This window comes from Gracilinanus agilis, chromosome 2 (genome assembly GCF_016433145.1).
Source record: "Gracilinanus agilis isolate LMUSP501 chromosome 2, AgileGrace, whole genome shotgun sequence".
Taxonomy (NCBI): domain Eukaryota; kingdom Metazoa; phylum Chordata; class Mammalia; order Didelphimorphia; family Didelphidae; genus Gracilinanus; species Gracilinanus agilis.
The window spans coordinates 105,569,652-105,590,298 of NC_058131.1; the positions used below are offsets into that span (position 1 = coordinate 105,569,652).

General features: G+C 39.6%; 1 protein-coding gene across 2 annotated transcripts in view; it reads left to right on the forward strand.

Annotated features, from left to right (window-relative positions):
- SPTBN1 (spectrin beta, non-erythrocytic 1) overlaps positions 1–20,647 on the forward strand; it is a 191,675-nt gene that overhangs the window by 137,626 nt on the left and 33,402 nt on the right. For both annotated transcript variants that reach the window (XM_044663335.1, XM_044663336.1), the window contains exons 16-18: positions 1,755–1,957; positions 10,107–10,197; positions 18,137–18,283. In XM_044663335.1, coding sequence (XP_044519270.1) covers positions 1,755–1,957; positions 10,107–10,197; positions 18,137–18,283 — 441 coding nt within the window. The remainder of the gene's footprint in view (positions 1–1,754; positions 1,958–10,106; positions 10,198–18,136; positions 18,284–20,647) is intronic.

Sequence of the window (20,647 nt, forward strand, 5' to 3'; positions counted from 1 at the left end):
TCTTTGATCCTGAGCAAGGCGCTTTAGCTTCTCAAGCCTCCGTCTCCTCATCTGTAAAGCGGGGATAATAGCATCTGCTTCAGAGGGTTTTTGTGATGTTGAAATGCGATATAAGGAAAGCACACTGCCCACTTGAAACCACTGTATAGATATTAGCCATTATTATTATTTTCGTTACTAGGTGTTCTTCAAGGTCCTTTCCTGTCTACTCCTAAGATCCTGTCATGATGTCTGGAGTTTTGTCCTGCTGTGACAGAATGCCAACAATTTCAAGAATTCCCAAGTCTACTTTCTGGCCCATCCACTAGCAAAAAGGGAGAACCTGATGTAGTAAAATTTTTATAGGTTGTCTGGCTCTCCCTCTCTCAGTGGAGGATGGAAGTTCCCAGAACTGCTCAGATGCAGCATCTTTAGTAGTTGGGATCTTTGTAGGGGGTTGGGGGGGAGTTTGCTAAGTGTAGTTAAAAATAGCAGGGAATAAATTGTTTTCCCTTCAGAGATAATGTGGCCAGAAATCAGGCGAAAGAAGGTGCTTCTCTCAGCGGAAAAATTCCTTAAATGAATAGAACTCTGCCCAAGTGGAATGGCCTGCTTCAGGAGAGGGTTGAGTCATAGAGTTAGAGCTGGAAGGGACCTCAGAAGTCATCTTGTCCAACACCCTCATCTTACAATCACAACTGAAGTCTGGAGCCTTTTAAGAGACTTCCCTAAGTTCTTATAGCTGGGAAGTGTCAGCGGCAGGAGTTGAGCCAGTTCTTTCTATTATGGCATGCTGGTGACTTGCCCAAGGACACACGTCCTCGAGGCAGGCCTTGAATCCAGCCCCTCTCTTAGATTTTGGAGCCTCTGCTCTTTTCTAAGATACCACCGTTCCGGTGCCCTCTCATTGAAGTTCTTAACAAACATTGGTGAGTGGCCGCTAGTCCAGAGTCTAGACTGTTTCTGTGACCTCAAGGAGAGGGCATATCTCTACTACTATCTGGCCCAAAGGGATGAACTTTTTTTTTTTCTTTTCTTTCTTTTTTTTTAACCCTTAACTTCTGTGCATTGACTTATAGGTGGAAGATTGGCAAGGATAGGCAATGGGGGCCAAGTGACCTGCCCAGGGTCACACAGCTGGGAAGTGTCTGAGGCCGGATTTGAACCTAGGACCTCCTATCTCTAGGCCTGACTCTCAATCCACTGAGCTACCCAGCTGCCCCCAGGGATGAACTTTTTAATCAGTATGCCCCTTATAGATACACATGAATCAGTAGCCATTTATTAGACACCTACGAATCAGGTTCTCTGCTAAGCACCCTGGGGTACCTGAGGTACAGCTGGTGCTCCGTGGATAGGATGTCAGGCCTAGACAGACAGACGTTTTCAAGTCTGGCCTCAATCACTTCCTAACAAGCCACTTAACCCCCATGACCCAGCCCTTACCGCTCTTCTGCTTTGGAACCAATATACAGTATTGATTATAAGACAGAAGGGAAAGATTCCTTTTTTAAAAAAGGAGAAAAAAAAGACTTCCCTCAAGGAACTTACATTCTAATGATTACATTTAATTGCTGATTAGAATAAATTTGTTTCCTTTTGGTTTTAGTTTCATTTGCCATTTAAATAGATTGCTTTTCAAGTGTTGGGAATCAGTAGTTGCTTTTGTACTTTTGTACACAGAGTTTTGAAAAGTACTGAGAGGGGGGTAGAAATTATTTTATTGTACAGAACGCATTGAATACAGTTTCTTGTTACTATTTTTGTTTTTAAAGGAGTATGTTTTGGCCCACACTGAAATGCCCACCACCCTGGAGGGTGCAGAAGCAGCAATTAAAAAGCAGGAAGATTTCATGACTACAATGGATGCCAATGAAGAAAAGATCAACGCCGTTGTAGAGACGGGTCGGAGACTGGTCAGTGATGGCAACATCAACTCAGACAAGATCCAGGAGAAGGTGGACTCCATCGATGATAGGTAACAGCATTTTTGGCCTTTTAAAGCAAACCTTCTTGACCACCCCGGTGACTCTAAAAAGGCCTAGATGTGGGTGCAGGCACTTAGGAAGGGCTCTTCTCCATTTCCAGAGTAAACCCGCACCAGCGATCATTTAGCCCTTGTGCATACTCAGAAGAAGGCTGTTAAAAGGAATGACAGAGCCCCAGAGCTTCAGAAACAGTTTAGCTGTAAGAGCTAGCACGTTGGGTGGCAGTCAGGGGGAGAGTCTGCCTTCAGCATTCGTGCAGCAGGAGGGAGCCTGAGAACCAGGTTGGACGGAAGTCCCTCTGGGGTACCGTTTCCCCATCAGGCCCACGTTCCCCCTCCCACGCCATCCCCCCATCCGTTCCATGGGTAGCTCCTCCCGTAGCAGAGGGGAAGGTTGGGCCGCTTGTCCTGCCCCCTTGGCACAGCCGGCGTTTCCCAAGGTACAAAGAACCTTTATCTGGCATCTCGCAAAGTCAGCTTAGATGACACTGGAACAGTATCTCTTTCATAAAGAGAGAAAGGGCTTTCTTCCTTCTCCAGAGTTGTGTGTTCTGTGTTCCTAAAAGAATTTTTCCCCGCGCTGACGGACAGTTTGCCTTATTTGATCCTTGCACCCGCTCTCACCTTGCCCTCTAGCAGCGCCGGGAAGGTCAGGGACACATAATTGCTCGGGCCGAGGGCAGCCTCCCCAGAGCCTCCTCCCTGCCCTCGGAGATTCCATTTCACTCCTTTGTCTCCATGGCCCGATGTGTCACTATATTCCCTGGCCCGCTTTCAGCCAGGTGTGTTCTGGTTCCAGTTTAGACCAGCTTTAAAAAAAACTAACCGTCCTTGTAGAGGTGAGAGAACAGTGAACAGACTCCGTCTTGCCCTTTTTTGAATGTGGGCTCCCCGGCCATCCTGGTGAAGCCTGTGGATTCCCTCTCAGAACTGTGTTTCAGAAAATAAAAATGTAATGCATAAGATTAGCGCAGGGCAGGTGTTTAATAAATGTTTGTTAATCACTAAGAAGACCAATGATCTTGAAACACAGCTTTATGTGTTCTTATTTTTTTAATTCTCTGAGACTCTGACATCTGTCCACCATTCCTTCATGGGTCTTTGGAAGCCAGGTTTAAAAATCCCTTCTCTACATTTTTAAAAAACACCCGGGTCCTTGTAGAAAAAATGGCAGACTTGGTTTGTGCCACAAAGGATGCTATACCTTTTTTTTAAATTGTTAAAATGTAATCAGTCCCTAAAAAGAATATACTGTAAAGTCTTCCTTCTATTTAAGTTGATGGATAACAGCCTAAGTCTATAGCAAATTGGCCTTGATGCATTTGACAAAATAGATGTAGTTTCCAACAGATTTCCAGCTTCATGGCTGCCTTTCCATTTTATCTGTTTGTTCCACACTGGCCTCAAGTGTGCAGCAGGTGCAGCAGGGCTGGGAGCAGGTGGTACCTGGCAACAAGGATCCTCTCAAATATGACAGAAGCTTTCAGCAGGGACTGGACCTTCCCCCACACAAACCCCACTCCCTCGAGCAAGAACCAGATCTCATCAAAGCCTAGACCAGCTTCCAGATGATTTTTTTTTTATTATTACTAATAAAAGAGAAAAACTTGAAAGTAAAATATTTGGGAACACAAGAAAAGATTTATTTTTGTCTCTCTTCCAACAAGTGGGGCTATCTTTTGGGCTTTTTGTTATGGCTCTCTCTTGATGCCAATTAGATTCCAATTCCAATTTCATCTCCTCACATGAGGAGTTGACCTTACATGGCACTTGTTTTGTTTAAAATATAAAAGTCAGTGAATTACAGGCATTTTTATGGATATAAGCAAAATAAATATCTAAATCCCTTGGTCTAATCCTTTGATATAAAAACTCTTGAATACTGTTGTTGAACTAGTTAGGTAGGAAGCAGAATTATTAAGTTTATTGAGATGAAAAAATACAGGAAGAAAGCTTGGACTCTTACGGTTTTTTTGCAGTGTTAGTGGTATTTATAGATGCCTGAGACTACATGGAAAAATAGAGCTTTTAGTTTTATTCTTCCTGGGGGGTGTGATTATAGACTAAAGAAAAATTCTAGGCCACAGTCCACTGACTAGAACAAGAAACCAGAGTTTTTCACCCAAAATACCATTTTTGAGAGTAAAGTCTTCTTCTCTTAGAAGAAAAGACCTTCAGTATCCTTGCAGCTACTAAAAACTCCAACTTTAAAATAACCAAACCTATTTGTGTAGGACACCTGGGGTCCTCTGTTTTCCTATAAACACCACCTATGTAGAGCCCAAATTATCATTTTTCTTTTCCATCCTCCACTATAACAAAATTCTGCTGTTCACTACTTGGGGGGAGGGCATAGAGGGAGACCATAATAACCCAACAAATCAGGTCATGTTAAAAGCATTCTGACAACCACAGACGGCATTGTTCTAATAAGTTCTCTTTGTTCTCAGCACTAGACAACTTTGCTTTGACCTTAAAGGAGTTTGCTTCCTGTTCATGCTGTTGGGAAGCACTTTGAAATATTCAAGCCACAATCACTTCAGCTAACTGTTCCCTGATTTAGTGATACTCTTAGTGGTCTCTGTATCTAGTTTTCTCACTCCTTAGGGTTCTGTCTCAGAGTAGCTCTTCATTCCTTCTTCATGTCTCTCTTCTCCTAATTTAATTTCATCTTTTCACTGGATGTGTAATAATTATTCACCATTATCCCATCTTGATTCCTGCCCCCAACACACACACATTTAAAGTAACACACACAAAGACAGACAAGACAATACCAGGTCTGACAAGGATTATGGTTAGGTTTTCAAAGAAAAATTGTGATTGAACAAGAAACATTTACCTGGTTGAATTTCTCCAGATAATGCTTGAAGCAGAAATCTTGCCTTTCATAAGCTTAAAGTCTTCTCAAAAATGCCTATATGCTCTAAAACAAGTTTATAAGATGCAGTGGGGGGAAGAGGAGCTTATAATAACTGTGGGCTAGTGGCAAGTGTCTTGAGTCTTATTTCTGACTTGTCACAAATTCCCTTCAACTTGAATATTTACTTACAGACCTCAGAGAATAGTGGGGCTTTGGTGTATGGATGCTCCTGAGGGTTGAATACTGGCTGTCAAAAATCAAAGGAAATCTGTCATGGCATGAAGAATATGGAAATATGTACATGAAAGCACTGGCATAACCTATATCAATCTATTTATCGTCTTAGGGAGGGGGAAAGAGGGAGGGAAAGAATCCGAATTGAAAAATGTCTGAAAACAATTGTCAAAAATTATTTCTCTATATAAATGAAAAAAGTTTTTTTAAGAAATCAAAAAGAAATACATTCAGGGTTTCCCCCCCCCTTCATTGAAGACTTTGAAGACTGGGGTTCTTAACGTGATTCTTAAACATGTTAAAAATATTTTTCTAATTGTATTTCAGTATAACTCATTTCCTTTGTAATCCCATGTATTTTATATTATGCATTTTAAAAACATTATTCTGAGAAGGATGTGAAAAACTTCCTCTAGCTTCCAAAGAGGGTCCATGACACATAAAATGTTCATCTTAAGTCTTATTCTAGTTTATTATTTTATCATGAAGGTGACCCTGGGTTTTCTTGATTCTGCCAAGCTGGAAGGGCTTCAAATATGAGTCTAATGATGGATTTACATGTCTATATAAATTTGGAGGCTTATCAATTTGGCCACAGGTGATTGAATTTTTCAGGCCTTGCAACTCTTTAAAGGCTACCAGGCTATAGAACAATTTGGATTTACATTTTAGCAGAAATGAAACTACGTCAATAAAAATACAGATCTTTAAAATATTGAAGCAAGATGAAGATGTAATGAAATTATTGTTGTTTTCTTGCTTTGCCTCTCACGATCCCAATCTTATCCTCCTTTATCTCTCTCTTTAAAAATAAAAATAAAAACAGAAAACCCTTCCCTTCTGTCTTAGAATCAATTCTAAATACTGGTTCCAAAGCAGAAGAGTGGTCAGGGCTAAACAATTGAGTTTAAGTGATTTGCCCCCAGGGTCACACAGCCAGGAAGTATCTAAGGGCAAACCCATGATCTCCTGGCTCTCTATCCACTGAGCTACCTAGCTGCCCCCCTCCCCTTTATTGCTTCTGCTTTTCTTTCACTTTGATATTACTTAAGATAACCATTTATCCTGGGCACCTCTACTTCCTTCTATTCTAAACCTTCTACCATTTGACTTCTGCATTCCACTGAAATTGCTGTCTTTAAAATGACCCAATCTGATGTCCTCTTCTTGATTGTCACCCTTCTTGGCCTCTCAATAGCATTTGACACAGTTGGTCACCTCTTCCTCCAGTGTATTGTCTCTTGTTTAGATTTATGGCTCTTATCTCTCCTGGTTCTTCTGTCTTTCTCATGCCTACTCACGGGGGTATCTCCCCACGGCTCTATCCTGGACCCTCTTCCCTTTTCCCACTGTACTATTTTACTTGGTTAACTTCTACCAATGATTCTCTGATCTGTATATTCAGCTCTATAGTCTCTCCCCTAACCTACATCCCCAGACCACTGGCTACCTCAAATTGGATGTCCCTTAGGCATCTGAAACTCAGCATGTCCAGAATTGAGCTCATTTTCCCTCCTTTCTCCTACCCCCGAGCCTCTCCTCATTGCCATGTTCCTGTTCCTTGGGAGGGTACAAAATCCTCCCCATCACCCTGCGCTCACCATGTCAATGTCCATCTCAGCTCCTCACTCTTAGCCCATATTGCCAATCCATGGCAACTTCCATCATTGTTCTTTTACAGCGTCTTTCTTATCTCTCCATCTCTCCACTCATAACCATCTCCCTTTTCCTCATCACCTCTCAGATAGATTGTTGCAGTTTGGTCTGTTTGGAGACTTATTTTATCTCTTCCTATTTCACCCAACTCTAATCCATCTGCCACATCTGCCAAAGTGGTTTTTCCTAAAATGCAGATCTGCCTGTATGTATTTCCCCTCCCCACCAATTGCTCTGAATTCCAGTGGCTCCCTATTAACTCCAAGATTAAATTTCAAGTCCTTTGTTCGGCATTTAGCACTCTTCATAACCTGGTCTTTCCTTTCTAGTAAAAAAAATTAATTATGTAAAGAATTTGTACATATGAATTAATACCTAGTATGATTATATATTATGTCTTTTTTATGTTGTGTGTGTGTGTGTGTGTGTGTGTGTGTATATATATATATATATATATATCAATAAGATAAATAGTTACATTGGCCGCTCCATCCCCCATGCCATTGTATTAGCTATCTATACCTGGAATAGTTTCTCTTCTTACCCCTTTCACTTAAATTCCCCATCTTCTTTTAGTATCCAGATCAATAATCAGCTTTATTAGGAGTTTCTTGATCCCTCAGTCTTTTAGTTAGTGCCTTTCTCACTGTTGACCTGTATTTCTTTTATTTGTGTTCCTTAAAATGTGATCCTCTTGAGGGAAGGGACTATTTTTGCTTTTTTTATCACAGTGCCTAGCTCTTGATAAGAAATGCTGCTTATTTATTGATTGGGCTCCTGAGAGGTATAGCACAAAGATGGAGCCAATGATCAACCTTTATTGCTAGACAGGAATTCAGCATCCTTCCTTTGCTGTCCCAGCAAGCTTGGCTGAACTAATTAGAAGGAAACTTTATTCTTAAGAAACCTGAAGCAGCTATCTGCCTTTCCTTCCTCTGGGGTCCACTTTGGTTCGCCCTCTTGGCTTATCAAAACCAAAAATGTCTTCTAGTAAAAATCACAACGTCTCCCCTAATTGAAAGTACTTTCCAACTCTCTTTATAATAATATAACTGTATTTATTGCTTTGTTAAATGCACACTTCCCTCTCTGTCTTATGATACCTGTTCCTCATAATAGAACTGTTAAAAGGAGGTAACTTCTACCTCTGCAGCTTTGGGGAGAGGATTATTCTCCCATTTTTTTCCCCTTCTTTTACTATTGACAAGTCTATTTGCATTTCCAGATGGCTTTTACCTTTTCTTTCCGTTCCCACTGCCCTTCTATCTTATCCCTTCTTGGTCCTCCCTAGCTTTCTTCTCCCTGATGAAGTTAGAGTGAGTGTGGGAAGGTTATGTTTTCTTTAGTCAATGTTTTCCCAAAGGAATATGAGCACATTGAGCTGTCTCCTCCTAAGGATGTGAAAAACCCTTCAAGTTTTTTGAAAAGTCAGATGTTATCCCCCAGAGGCTGAGCCATATACTGCTCTATCTTTTCCATTTATAATACACATTTGACCTTCTTTCTCTGATTTATTTTTGCTTCTGTTGACCCTACTTTCTTTCCTTCAAATAGTCCCAGAATGATAGCAGTGGCTACATTACTACTAGAAGCATTGAATAGAGTAGAAGGAACACTGGAAAGGGAGGTAGAAAGCCTGAAATCTAGACCTGACTTCCCCATTAACTTCTTGTTTCACCTTTGGATAACTCACCTAACCTTTCTGGGCTTTAGTTGTTTCCCTTAAAAAGTGAAAAGCATCAGGGAGGAAGTGTATCAATTATTTTCCCAGCTATAAAACAGCTTAGAAATTCTGTAATTCTCCTTTTTTAAAAGTAGTGGCTCATTTCCTGTAAATTCAGTGTCCTCATGGTGCAGAGCCCTAATGTAGACTTTTATTTATCTGAGAGAATTCCTTATGTGTCAAATCAAGTTTTTATTCTGAGCTCTACATTGTAAAGATTGGAAAAGAAACAAATTCCTTACATATTCTTACCAGTCCTTTACTTAAGGATTGGGAAGATGCAAGTGATAGTATTGCCATTGGATGTCTGGAAAAGCTCAGTGACTTGCCCTGGCATATATGGCAATTTATAGTTAAACTCGGGATGAAAACCCAGATCTCTTTGTAGTTTGGTTTTCACCATTCTTGCATACAGCTTTATAGCCCAGGTAGCATGATAATATTTGGAGAACTACATCCTTGAATCCATTTTCTAGTTCTCCAGAACATTATGGCTCAGCCTTCTTAATTGCTTTGAAAGCCCTGAAAATCAATCTTTTTTCACAGCATCCAATTTCAGGTGGAAAACTTGGGGCACAGAAAGGTTAAATGCTTTTTTCCAGTGAATGCAGTGACTTCCATGGTCCATGTTAGGTGTATGAACAGAATTCAGATGCATATATTCAGTGTGCTAGTGTGATCCTTAAAAACAATAAGCCAGCATGTGTACAACACTTTAAGATTTTTAAAGCACTTTAAACATATTTACTTTTATCTTTACAACAACCTTGGGAGCACTACTATTTTGTAGATAAAGAAACTATGGAAAGTATGTTATAAACTGGTAGCTAAGTACTCCTTTTTCTGAGTCTTGGGAGATTATGGTGTAGGTTCCACTATCTTCTCTGAGCATCAATTTCCCCTACAAATTGAGGGCTTGGGCTAAATTATCTCATAGTTAAGATAGATCACTTTTAACATTACAAATTTGGTTTTTGACCTCTGTCCTCCCCAAGGAAATGTCATACTCAGAAGTGGCAAGTATTTGTACTTTCTTATGTTATTGTTTATAGAAGCTTTTGGAATTTTTTAAATTAACAGTCAATCAATCTGTAAATATTTATCAAGCTTCATTATGCCAGGAACTCTTCTAGGTAACTAGGAGGGATGCAAACACAAAACTCCAATCATTCTTTTCTTTCAAGGAACTTACATACTTTCAGAAGAAATATGTACATTCATGTGTTTGTCCTGTCTAGCCCCATTTGATTACAAGCTTCTTAAGGGCATTGTCCCCAGCAAAGCCCTGTTGCATAGTTTGTGTTCACCCAGTGCTTTTGGGTGACTCATTTGGTGGAGAGAATTCAGGATTAGGAATCAGCTCTTTCAATGGATTTGTTATGTGACCTTGAACTAGTATTTTAATCACTCTTGATCTGGTTCTTTTCACTGAAAAGATAGTACCAGTCTTTCCTCATTTGGGTTTTTGTCACTTAATTGTGAATGCTGAACACACTTGTTTTGGCATAAATCATTCATAAAGAATTATATTCTGTAACCAACTTTTGCCATAGTTAATATATTACTAAATAACAGAAGCATAATAGAAATTCTGAGAAAGAAAGTCAATATGAGTTGGTTGATTGCATTTTTTTAGTGTTTTTGTTTTTTCTTTTTTTTTCCAGACACAGAAAGAATCGTGAGGCAGCCAGTGAACTTCTGATGAGGTTGAAGGACAATCGAGATCTTCAGAAATTCCTGCAGGATTGTCAGGAGGTAGATTTTGCTATACCAGTATCTCAGGGTTCATTCACTTTCAGAAAAGATAATATTCCACTTCATTATAAAGTTACAGGGGCCTAATGGCATTTCCCAAGATCATGACTGTACAATATATATTCCCACCTTTTAAGGCAAACATAACCTCTATCACATTTAGCAACATTAAATCAGTGTGCACTCAAATGACTTAAAAAGAAAAAATTCATTTTCCAGGTGATTAAAAAATAAAAAGAGCAAAATTACTGATTTTATTGTAATCTCAAGATATATCTTTCAGGCTTCCATTGAAAAATATGTATATCTTTTATTAAAAGCTATAATTTAGAGCCCAAGGTTATCTAGATTTCAGAAAGCTAAATTTAAACATGTGGTATTAATCTGATTATCCTACAATTTCATACTTCACTGACACATGCATAAACACATTTTAAAAACTGAATTTAGCTGAATGAGCTAGAGAAGGGGAGAACAGCTGTACAAACGTGACTCGTGTTCATAAGGGAGTACATCGTCCTTGATGTGCAGGACGACGAATGTGGATCTGAGGCCTTTGGCGTTGTTGTATCCCTGGAGAATCAGAGTGGAGATCAGCAGTGTTAGAGTGAGCCTGCAGAGTCTTCACAGGCACCTAATATATAAACTGACCACATACACATCCCAAATAGGGATTTGATCACCTTCCTTGACCGTCATCATCTATGACAGAAGCGAATCTTTATGCCTGTTGAGCCTCAGCCCTGCTGTGCATCTTGCTAAAGTGCTCTACCAGCTAAATTTTGGACTAAAGCCCCAAACCGTAAAGCTAAGGATGTTCTGTCTGTAGAACCGATAATGCAGGTTTCTTTGGGATTTAACCCTAGCCAGAAAAGTTAGAAGAGAGAATCATCACCAACAGATGCTTGAGTACTAAGGGCTGAATGGGAAGCTCATTTAAGAGTACTAATTATCTGTGACAGTGACTCAGTCTTGGACATGCCGGGGGAGGAACAGGTTCTAAATTTAGCTGGACGGCATTGTGTGTTGTGCTCCAGCAGAGTGGGAAGAAATCTTACAGTATATTTTCCAGGCTTCCTTTTTTATATCCCTTTATTAAATTAACTACTGATAGGGCCATTTTGTCATCTCTCTGGGAACTCCTCAAACTGTCCACTGTCCCTGAAGGCCATTTTTCTGGGCCTCATCAGGCTCAAACCAAGCTGAAGGAGGCATATCACCATAAGGATGAAATCTTTTTTGCCTACCTAAAGTGGCCGTACATCCTGGATTTTCTGGGCCAGAACTTATTTCAAAAATATTGTCTCAGAAAACACCACATGAGCAAGATATCTCAGGATCTCCTGGAACAGTAGCTGAATATATTTTAATTAACGTAGGTTTTTGTTTCACTACCACTAATAATAATAATAACTACCATTTATATAGCACCTTAAGATTTTCAAAGCATTTTCCATATATTACTTTTAAAGGGTTGTGTCTTTTCTAAATTTTTTTACAGCATTTATCATGATCAGCTAGCATTTATTAGGCACTACGACGTGCCATTCATTGTGCTAAGCACTGTAGATATAAAGACTGGTAGAGGACAGTCCCTGTTCTCAAAAATCTCACAGCCTAAATGGGGAGACCACCTGCAAACAACTATATACAAATAAGATAGAGTTTACAAGGTAAATTGCCAGAAGTCGTAGAGAGGAGACAATAGGATTATAAGGCCTGGAAAAGGCCTCTGACAGAAGAGGCCCAACACACATGTATGTGTTCTCTAAACAGGATGTGCTTCATGAGTGTTGAATTGATTCATTGGAATGAATCAATTCGGCCTGATGAGTGTGGAGTATTGGATTTGGATCTCTCTTCTGACACTCACTTGCTGGGTGACAATGGGCAAATCATCCTCTGTATCTCTGCTGATCATTTCTAAAATGGAGGTCTCTATGGAACATACCAAAGAGGGGTGGTTAAAAAACTTTTTTTTATCTTTTAAGTTGCCTTCATTTCCAAATAAAATCCATCCTTCAGCCCCTCATGGACCTCTTCCCCCACTCAAGAGAGCCATCCCTTATAACAAAGAACTTAAAAGAATGGAATAAGATAAAAGCAGTTTCACAAACCAACCAGATCTGATAGTATATTTAGTATTCCTTGGCCCCACTTCTACAGAGAAAGGGAAGGGGGAGATGTATTTTCCCCATTGGGATCGAGCTTACTCATAATTTCACTACATTCAGTTTCATTCATCTTTGTTGACTTTATTATTGTTATGTATAAAGTATTTCAAGGATCAAATGTGATGGTATGTTAGTAAAGTACCTTACTAATGTTAAAAAGTGCTATATAAATGCCAGTGGTTGTTATTTTTACACAAAAAACATATTTGACTCATAAGAGATGGAGTATCTCAAGTTAAGGAACCCACCCTCAATTACCCAAGAAAAATAAAGCCATAGTTGGGTATATCTATAATTTCCAGTATTGGTGGCATAGCAAAATTCACTGATAGCATCTGTTTTTAGTTCAGGATACATAGTTACCACATCTGCTAAAAGAACAACTAGTGATTAATCTTCTTCATTGAAAGTCTTTGAACAAAAGCTGGATAAACACTTGGAGAATTAACACTTGTAGAGAGAAACTTTTTCAGGGGTGCGTTGAACAGTTGTGTAACTCTGAAGTCCCCCAATTCTCAGAAAAAGCTGTTGTACAATGGAAAGGTTCCAGGATTTGGGGTTAGAGGATCTTTGCTCAGCAGCTGATCTTGCCACTGGAAGTAATCCAGTGCCTTGGGTGGGCAAGACTCTTAACTTTCCTGAATCTCAGTTGTCTTATCCACAAAATGAGAGAATTGGACTGAGTGGCCTCTTGTCCGGTTCCCGGTTCTAAATCTACAAGCGAGAACGTGTTGGGTAGAAGAAGTTACTACACAGCTACTGGAGATTAGTTCTGGTAATTTCCCCACTTTCACTTCCAAAAGTTCCTAACTATCCCAGAATCTCCTTTGGATAAGGACGGTCTATTCAGTGCCTGAACAAACAAGAATCTCCCTTCCCATATACCCAATAAGTGGTCATCCATTCTTTGCTTGGACAACAAAGAAAGAGGATAATAACTGAGGGAGAACTGACTACCTCCTAAGGCAGCCCCATTACACTTTTGGACAGTTCTAATTGCGTGGGTATTTTTCCTTCTAGCAAACCTCAAATTTTCCTTTTTGAACACTTAAAAGGTGGAAATGTGTGGGGAAAATAAATACAAAAAATGATTGACTAGCTCAGCACAGTCACAGGAAGTGGTCAGTCAGCCCCAATTTTAGGAAGCAGAATTTGACTTTTTCCATTTATCCTAAATTACCACCTTTGGTTACAAGGAGCCTGCTCTCCAATGTGGCCAGCTGCCAGTTTCATTAAGATTACCCAGAAGGTTCAGCCTTCTGTGCGTAGTTTCACTTCAAAGAATGGAACAAGGCTTTCTCTGGACTTTTCTGTGCTGTGGGGATGACTAAGATTTTAACCTACCCATAACTGCTGACCATTACTCCCCATTTGGCTTTTCCCTTTTTTCCCTCCATAAGCTTAGTTCTTTATGCAGTGAGTTGGGCGCTTGGTATTTGCAGTTAGAGCCATAGACATTGGGTCGTCATCCAAACACTGTCTTCTTGTCATCAGAATTATGGCACCAGCTAAGATTTTTCTGGGACTCCAGTAACTATTTGGTTCAAACATCCCAGGGTAAAGTTAGTGTTGACAGCTTTTTGGCTGCAATTCCGCAAGACAACATCACCACAGCCTTTTTCTCTGCAGCCAACTTCCTTGCCAAGGGAGTTTGAAGAAACACCCTAAGTCAGAAAGCTCCACCACTTGTTCACTTTACGGATTCTTAGAGTATGCACAGGTCATGTTTAATCCTGTGCTACACATAAGGTTCAAGAAACTGAAGGCCCTAGGCCTTTGTCATGTTCCCAATATCTTGGGAATAAAATAGAATATTCTTATTCTCCAAACTCTTTACTTGCATACCACCCCCTTACTGAAAACTGCTAAGATAGGGATTATGGCTCTATGAGTAGCAAAGGAAGCCAAATGAACAGTCACTTGTGGAGAGAATCGATATTGTAGCTCTTTTAGTGGGTGTAGTTTTTGTTCCTTAATATTAGGTTATGCTTTGTCCAGGAAGCAGGATGCCTTTGTTTCGTGCCTTCTCACGACCTACCCTTTCACTTTGACTTATCACTCCCACCTGTGATTTTGATCAGCTGGTGATTTCTGTGCCTTTCCCTTGGTTGCAATACAATGATCAGAGCAGACTCCCTCTCTGTGCCACTCCCTCCCCTGTTTTTCAAGCTGTGCACTGCTCTTTGCTGTAGAGAATGATTATATTCTTAAATGACCTTTAAAAATGTCCACAAATAATTCCTGCTTCAGGAATGTTGATGGAGAGCTGATGATCCAGCGAGTTCCACAGATCCATTTCAGGGCACTGGACCTCCCGATGTTTTTATCTGTAGGATGATGTACTCAGCAAAGAGGAGATTTGTTTATAAGCCTCTGTTTTTTGTTAGGATTTTTTTTGGCCTCCATTTTATTCCTCTTGGGTAGGTGGCTATGAATAGAGGAAATATGTGAATGTCCCTGGCAGCTTTAATAAATGTCCTTCATTGTGTTCATTGGAGTTTTCTTTTTTGAGGCCTTGAGATGAGAAGGATATGGGGGGAGGTTTTGTCATTTCCATTTTCCTTTTTGTTTTTAACCTTTTCACCTTAAGAGCCCCATAGTTTGTTTTTCTGCTTGCAGCAGTTCAGACAACTGGCAGAGTTTTTCCTGTCTATAGTACTTGGTTTACAAAAGATTTTAATTTTTTAGGAAAAATAATTTCTTTTACTAGATCAATGAAACTTCATCTTCCTCTTTTCTATGCTATTGAACTAGTACTGTCAAAAGTATAAAAAGTAAGGTAAAGAAAAGCAAGTTATTGGGGGTCCCCTCCACACTGCCAGAGGTAGACTGACTCCCATACATCATCTTCATTGACTTGATTGTGTACAGATATAAAATCTTTTAGTCAAGTGAGCAAATTTAGGGGAATGTGTTTGAGAACCTCAGTACAGGGTTACATTGGCTCTACTATGTAGAAGTTTCCTGTCATTTGCATGTTGTATGTGGAAAACCTTTGGCATAAGATCAGGAAGAAGTATGTGTATGGGATAGGAATTCAAGATTTGGCACAAAAATAAAATACAGGTGCTAATTAATTTTGAGTGGCCAGAATGAAAGGTATACTGGGAGCTGGTTCAGAGCCTGGTTGCTTGGCTGAGTATCATCTATCTCCAGGCCTGAGAGAGAGCTCACTTCTCAGCTTTCACAAGCTGGAAGGCTTTTGCATGATTTTCATTCCAGATAGAAGCAGAAAGAAGTGTCTTTGAGGTATTTGGGAACCAATTAGGAACACAGATGAAGAAGACAGAGCCTAGAATAGCATAATGTAGACAGAAGACGAAATGCCAATAGTGGTAAAATACTGGAAAGGTTAAAAATACCAAAGTGAGAAGCAGGAATTGTAAATTTAGTAATGGAAATAATCTTCTAAGTCATAGCATACATCCTTCCTGTTTTACATTTACATTTGAGTAAACTGAGGTCCAAGGTCACATTGGGAGGAAGGATGCTTAGAATAGAAAGGAGCTAAATATGTTCACATGCCACCCCATCACTACCCATATGACCTAGGGCAAATCCCTTAAACTTTCTAGGCCTTAGTTACCTCATCTATAAAATGAAGTCCATCCTAGAGATTCCTCTTTAGTTGCCCTCCTATTTTATCAGTATCCTTTCTAGAAATTTGGATCCCAGAACAGAGCACAATGCTACAGATTCAGATTTGTTCATAATTCTACACTAATCTATCCAGCTTCTACTAAGTGACTTTTAAGGCTCCTTCCAGCTCTAAATTTATGACATTAGCAAATGTGGAAGATCCAGAATTCAAACCCAGATCTTCTTACTCCAAATTCAGTGCAATTTCTACTACCCTTTTATTACTATTCACTATCCTTTTGTTTTATAATCAATCCCCCCAAAAATTCATATTTCAGAGATACAAACAGTTGAGAAAAATGGACAAACTAATGCAAAAATTATAAATAAAGCCTAATCTGGCATGTTATGTTTAGTTCTGTGTACTATGTTTTAGGAAGGACATTGGTAACCTGGATAGTAACCATCTAGGAAGAGGAAGGACCTCTAATTCATGCCACACTTAAGACTGGTTGAAGAAATTAAGGATTCTTGAGATGGAAGAGTACAGACTTAAGGAGGACATGTAGACAGTACTTGTCTTCAGATGTTTGAAAGGTTCAAGTTGAAAAGGGATTTTGTATTTTCACTTATATATACATAAATTAGTACTTCTGTGTGCAAAATAAATAGGTATCCCTTTCCACATCATGGGGTTGGGGCATAATGCCCTTGTGATCTGGAAAATCCATGTAAATGTTTTGGCTTTTCTGTTCTTTTTATAAATTTTAACTTTTTACTTATTTAACTTTAAAAAAGCAATCATATAATTTATAGTATTAAAATATAAAATACACTGATTTATATTATGTGATACTGTACATATATTTTAAGCATTTCTGAGTTTCTAAACTTTTTCTGTCATCTTCTGGCCTTCACATGTCCGCAACTGCCACAGAACTCCCCCCCCAAACTCTCATTTCTTATGCTGACCCACAATATATTGAAATTGTGATTGGACAAATTATGAGGTGGAAGGGATACCTGCAGGCATACACACACACACACACACACACACACACACACACACACACACACACACACACACACACACACACACACAATCTTACCTCATAGGCTCAGAACAGAATTAAGAGCAATGGATAGAAATTTCAGAGATGTTGCCTTTGGCTTGATATAAAGAAAAGTTCCGTAATGGAATTGTGCCATAATGCAGGGAGTTGGGAGCAGCTTGGTGGGTCAGAGGATAGAGAGTCAGACCTAAAGACAGGAGATCCTGGGTTCAGATCTGGCCTTAGGTACTTCCTAGTTTATAACCCTGGACAAGTCACTTACCTCCCATTATCTAACCCTTACCACTCTTCTGCTAAGATGTAAGAGTTTAAAAAAAAAAAAAAAAAAGGGTGGTGCAGTACTAAAGAAGAAACTGCCAGGCAAAATTGGTAATGAAGATCCTTGACAAATGTAATGAAATAATCAACTGCCTGCATAAGAAACCAGACTGCTAAAAAGAAAGACTTTGAGCCTCAGCTGAAAAGAAATGGATAAAGTCTGCAATCCTATCATCACCAAGCTGTGCCAAAGTGCAGGGGTCATACCTGGTGGGTTCCCAGGGGGTGGAACAGCCCCATCTGGAGATGCTTCTTCTGGACCCACCATTGAAGAGGTGGACTAAACATACCAGAAGAAAAAACATTCCATACCATTTTCCAAAAATTGAAGGACTCAAATTTGTAGCCAAGACAATAGCAGTTTAAAAAGTAACATTTAAGCTACTATGTAAATCTGGGCATTCCGTGTACTTGAATGTGTGCAGAGGGAGAAGTGAACATTGTACTTTATCAATACTGTAAATAAGTAGAAATGCAATTCTTGGCCTGGAGAATAAATATTATATGATTACAATGGGTTCTCCCTCACTGGAGATCTTCAGCAAAGGCTGAATAATTAATTGTTGGGATTTAGTACTTGGGCTTCTTCTACCTGTATATATGGGCTGAAATGGATGGCGTTTGAAGGCTCTTCCAATTTGGAGATTTTATAATTCTGGAGTTAATTAAAAGAAAGCTGATCAGTCAAGCACTCTGGTACAGTAGTGCATGTTCTTCGCAGAGGTAATAACTTTATTCCCCATATTCGAAAAAGATTCATTAGTTCGATGTCCTGTCCCTTGCGTGTCTTTCCAGCTCTCCCTCTGGATCAATGAAAAGATGCTCACAGCCCAGGATATGTCTTATGATGAAGCCAGAAATCTGCATAGCAAATGGCTCAAGCACCAGGCATTTATGGCAGAACTTGCATCCAACAAAGAGTGGCTTGACAAAATTGAAAAGGTAATTGAGATTATTTGGTAAATGTTCTCTGTCTAACCCTCCCCTCCCTTCTAAGGTGTGGCTCTGTGGAGGAAATGTATTCTGAGAATTTTGATTCTTTTTTACTCAGCATGTTTATAGCCCATACATCTGAGTCATACCCAGACAAATGCACAATGGGTTTTTATAACCATTAGCAGTAGATGGGAATAAATATGAAAAATGGGTTTTCTTAAAGATAACACCATGTACATGAATTATCTACAGCAGTGGTTCCCAAACTTTTTTGGCCTACTGCCCCCTTTCCAGAAAAAATATTACTTAGCCTCCTGGAAATTAATTTTCAAAAAAAATTTTAATAGCAATTAATAGGAAAGATAAATGCACCTGTGGCCATCACTGCTCCCCTGGATTGCTGCAGCACCCACCAGGGGGCGGTGGCGCCCACTTTGGGAATCACTGCTCTACAGGTAGCTTTGTGAGAGTTGGTTGTTTTTTCTCCTGCCCAAAAAGTGATTTTCAGTAGTCAGCCTTTTCAGTAGACAGATAGATGGTACCATTACTCTTTATTCTTTTTGCATTTGAGAAACATGTTGCCCTCTCATCGGTGGAGGCCTCCAGGTTGATCTTGCTGGCTCTTAGAGGACTGTTCTGTGTCCTGGGCACACTTGTATATGAATACTGGTGTGACGATCTGTGCAGAGGCATTTCACATTCAACCACTGTGTCATCAGTAGTGTTCAAAGTAGCACTAACCTTGAGAAAATAATTGTTACATATTCTTGTTCCAGTGGATGTCTGATTCTCTTCTTAAGTTGTCTGTGGTCACCACTTCTATACCAGCCAGTCTTAACATCACTTTCGCTATTTTCCCTGATTATTACTTATTCCAGACTTGGGGAAAAAAAGTCACCAGGGAAAGGAGAAAGAAGCAGCCCTCCCCCAAATCTGGTTATTTTTTAGAGTAAATGTTTGAGGTTTCTGATTTTTTTTTTATCTTCATTTAACTGCTAAATCCAGTGGGTTCTTCTCAAGTTTTATTTTGCTTTATCTTTAAAGTTTTTATGCTGTCAGTCAATTACTTAATCAGCAGGCATTTATTAATAATCTATGTTCCAGGTGCTATGCTAGTAGGTTTTAGGGATGACTTCATCTTTCTGGATATCTTCTTCTCCCTTGGTTTCTGTGTGGCATATTTCTTTCTCTTGGTTCTTGTCTGGTGAGGGGCAAACTTTTTAAAGAGGGGGCCAAAGGAAAGGAAACACTCATCTGTCAGTCTGTTTCTAAGGCAACTCTTTCCATTGTATTGTATCCTACTCATTGTATTCCTCAGATTAGGAATAATGTCGAGCAGCCGGATAGAACATTTCATGGGGCCCCATCTGGCCCGTGGGCCATAGTTTGCCCATCACTGGTCTTGTCTTATGCCTCTTTGACTACTCTTACTAAGCCTCTTTTCTCCCATTAAACTTGGATGTTCCCTGAGGCTTGGTTCTAGAGAACAATTTTCTTTTCAGTCTGTATTCCTTCTTGTTATTCTCATCAGCTACCATGATTTCATATCTATCTCTTCCCTACTTGATTTCTAAATCTATATATCCAGCTTCACATCACCATTTGCTTTCTGACATCTCCACCTGATGTCAAGTTGAATGTAGCCCAAGTAAAATTCATCTCCTTCCCTTCCTCTCTATCTTGTCTCCCCTACGAATTTCTCGTTCTTGTTGAGGGCCAGACCATCCTTCTAGTCACCCAAGGGTGCTTTGGCCCGCACATCATCTTCAATTTCACCTCCCTTTATCTAGTCAGCTGCCATACCTAGGCTATTCTTCCTCCATCACATTTCTTTTATCTGTCTCCTTTCTTTACTCACTATGGCTGCTATTCTATTCAGGCCCTCATCTTTTTTTTACTTAAACAGTTTATAATAGTCCCTCCTTGTTTCCTGAGCTCTTTCCCCTTCCCTATCCCCCATATACTTGACAAATTAATGTTCCTAAAATAAGGTCTGATAACCTCTTACTAAAAAAATTTCCATTGATTTCCTACTACTTCTGTGATAAAACTTCAGCTCCTCACTTAAAGACCTCTACAATTTATTACTCTCCCTTCACGTACTCCTTTTTTTTTTTTTTTTTTTTTTTTTTTTTTGGCCAAACTGGCCTTATTTAGTCGTTATCCAAACCTGGTGTTCAGGGTTCTCTGTACAGACCTCTCTTGCTCATGTCTCAAATCCTTTAATTACTCCTCTTTTCTCCTGGAATCCTTAACTTTTTTTCAAGGTTCACCTCAGGTAGAATGCACTGTTTGAAGCATTTCCTGATTCCCTCTCTTTTCCCATGACTTCCTACAACTTGGGGTTTTCTCCTGCCCTACAATACCTTG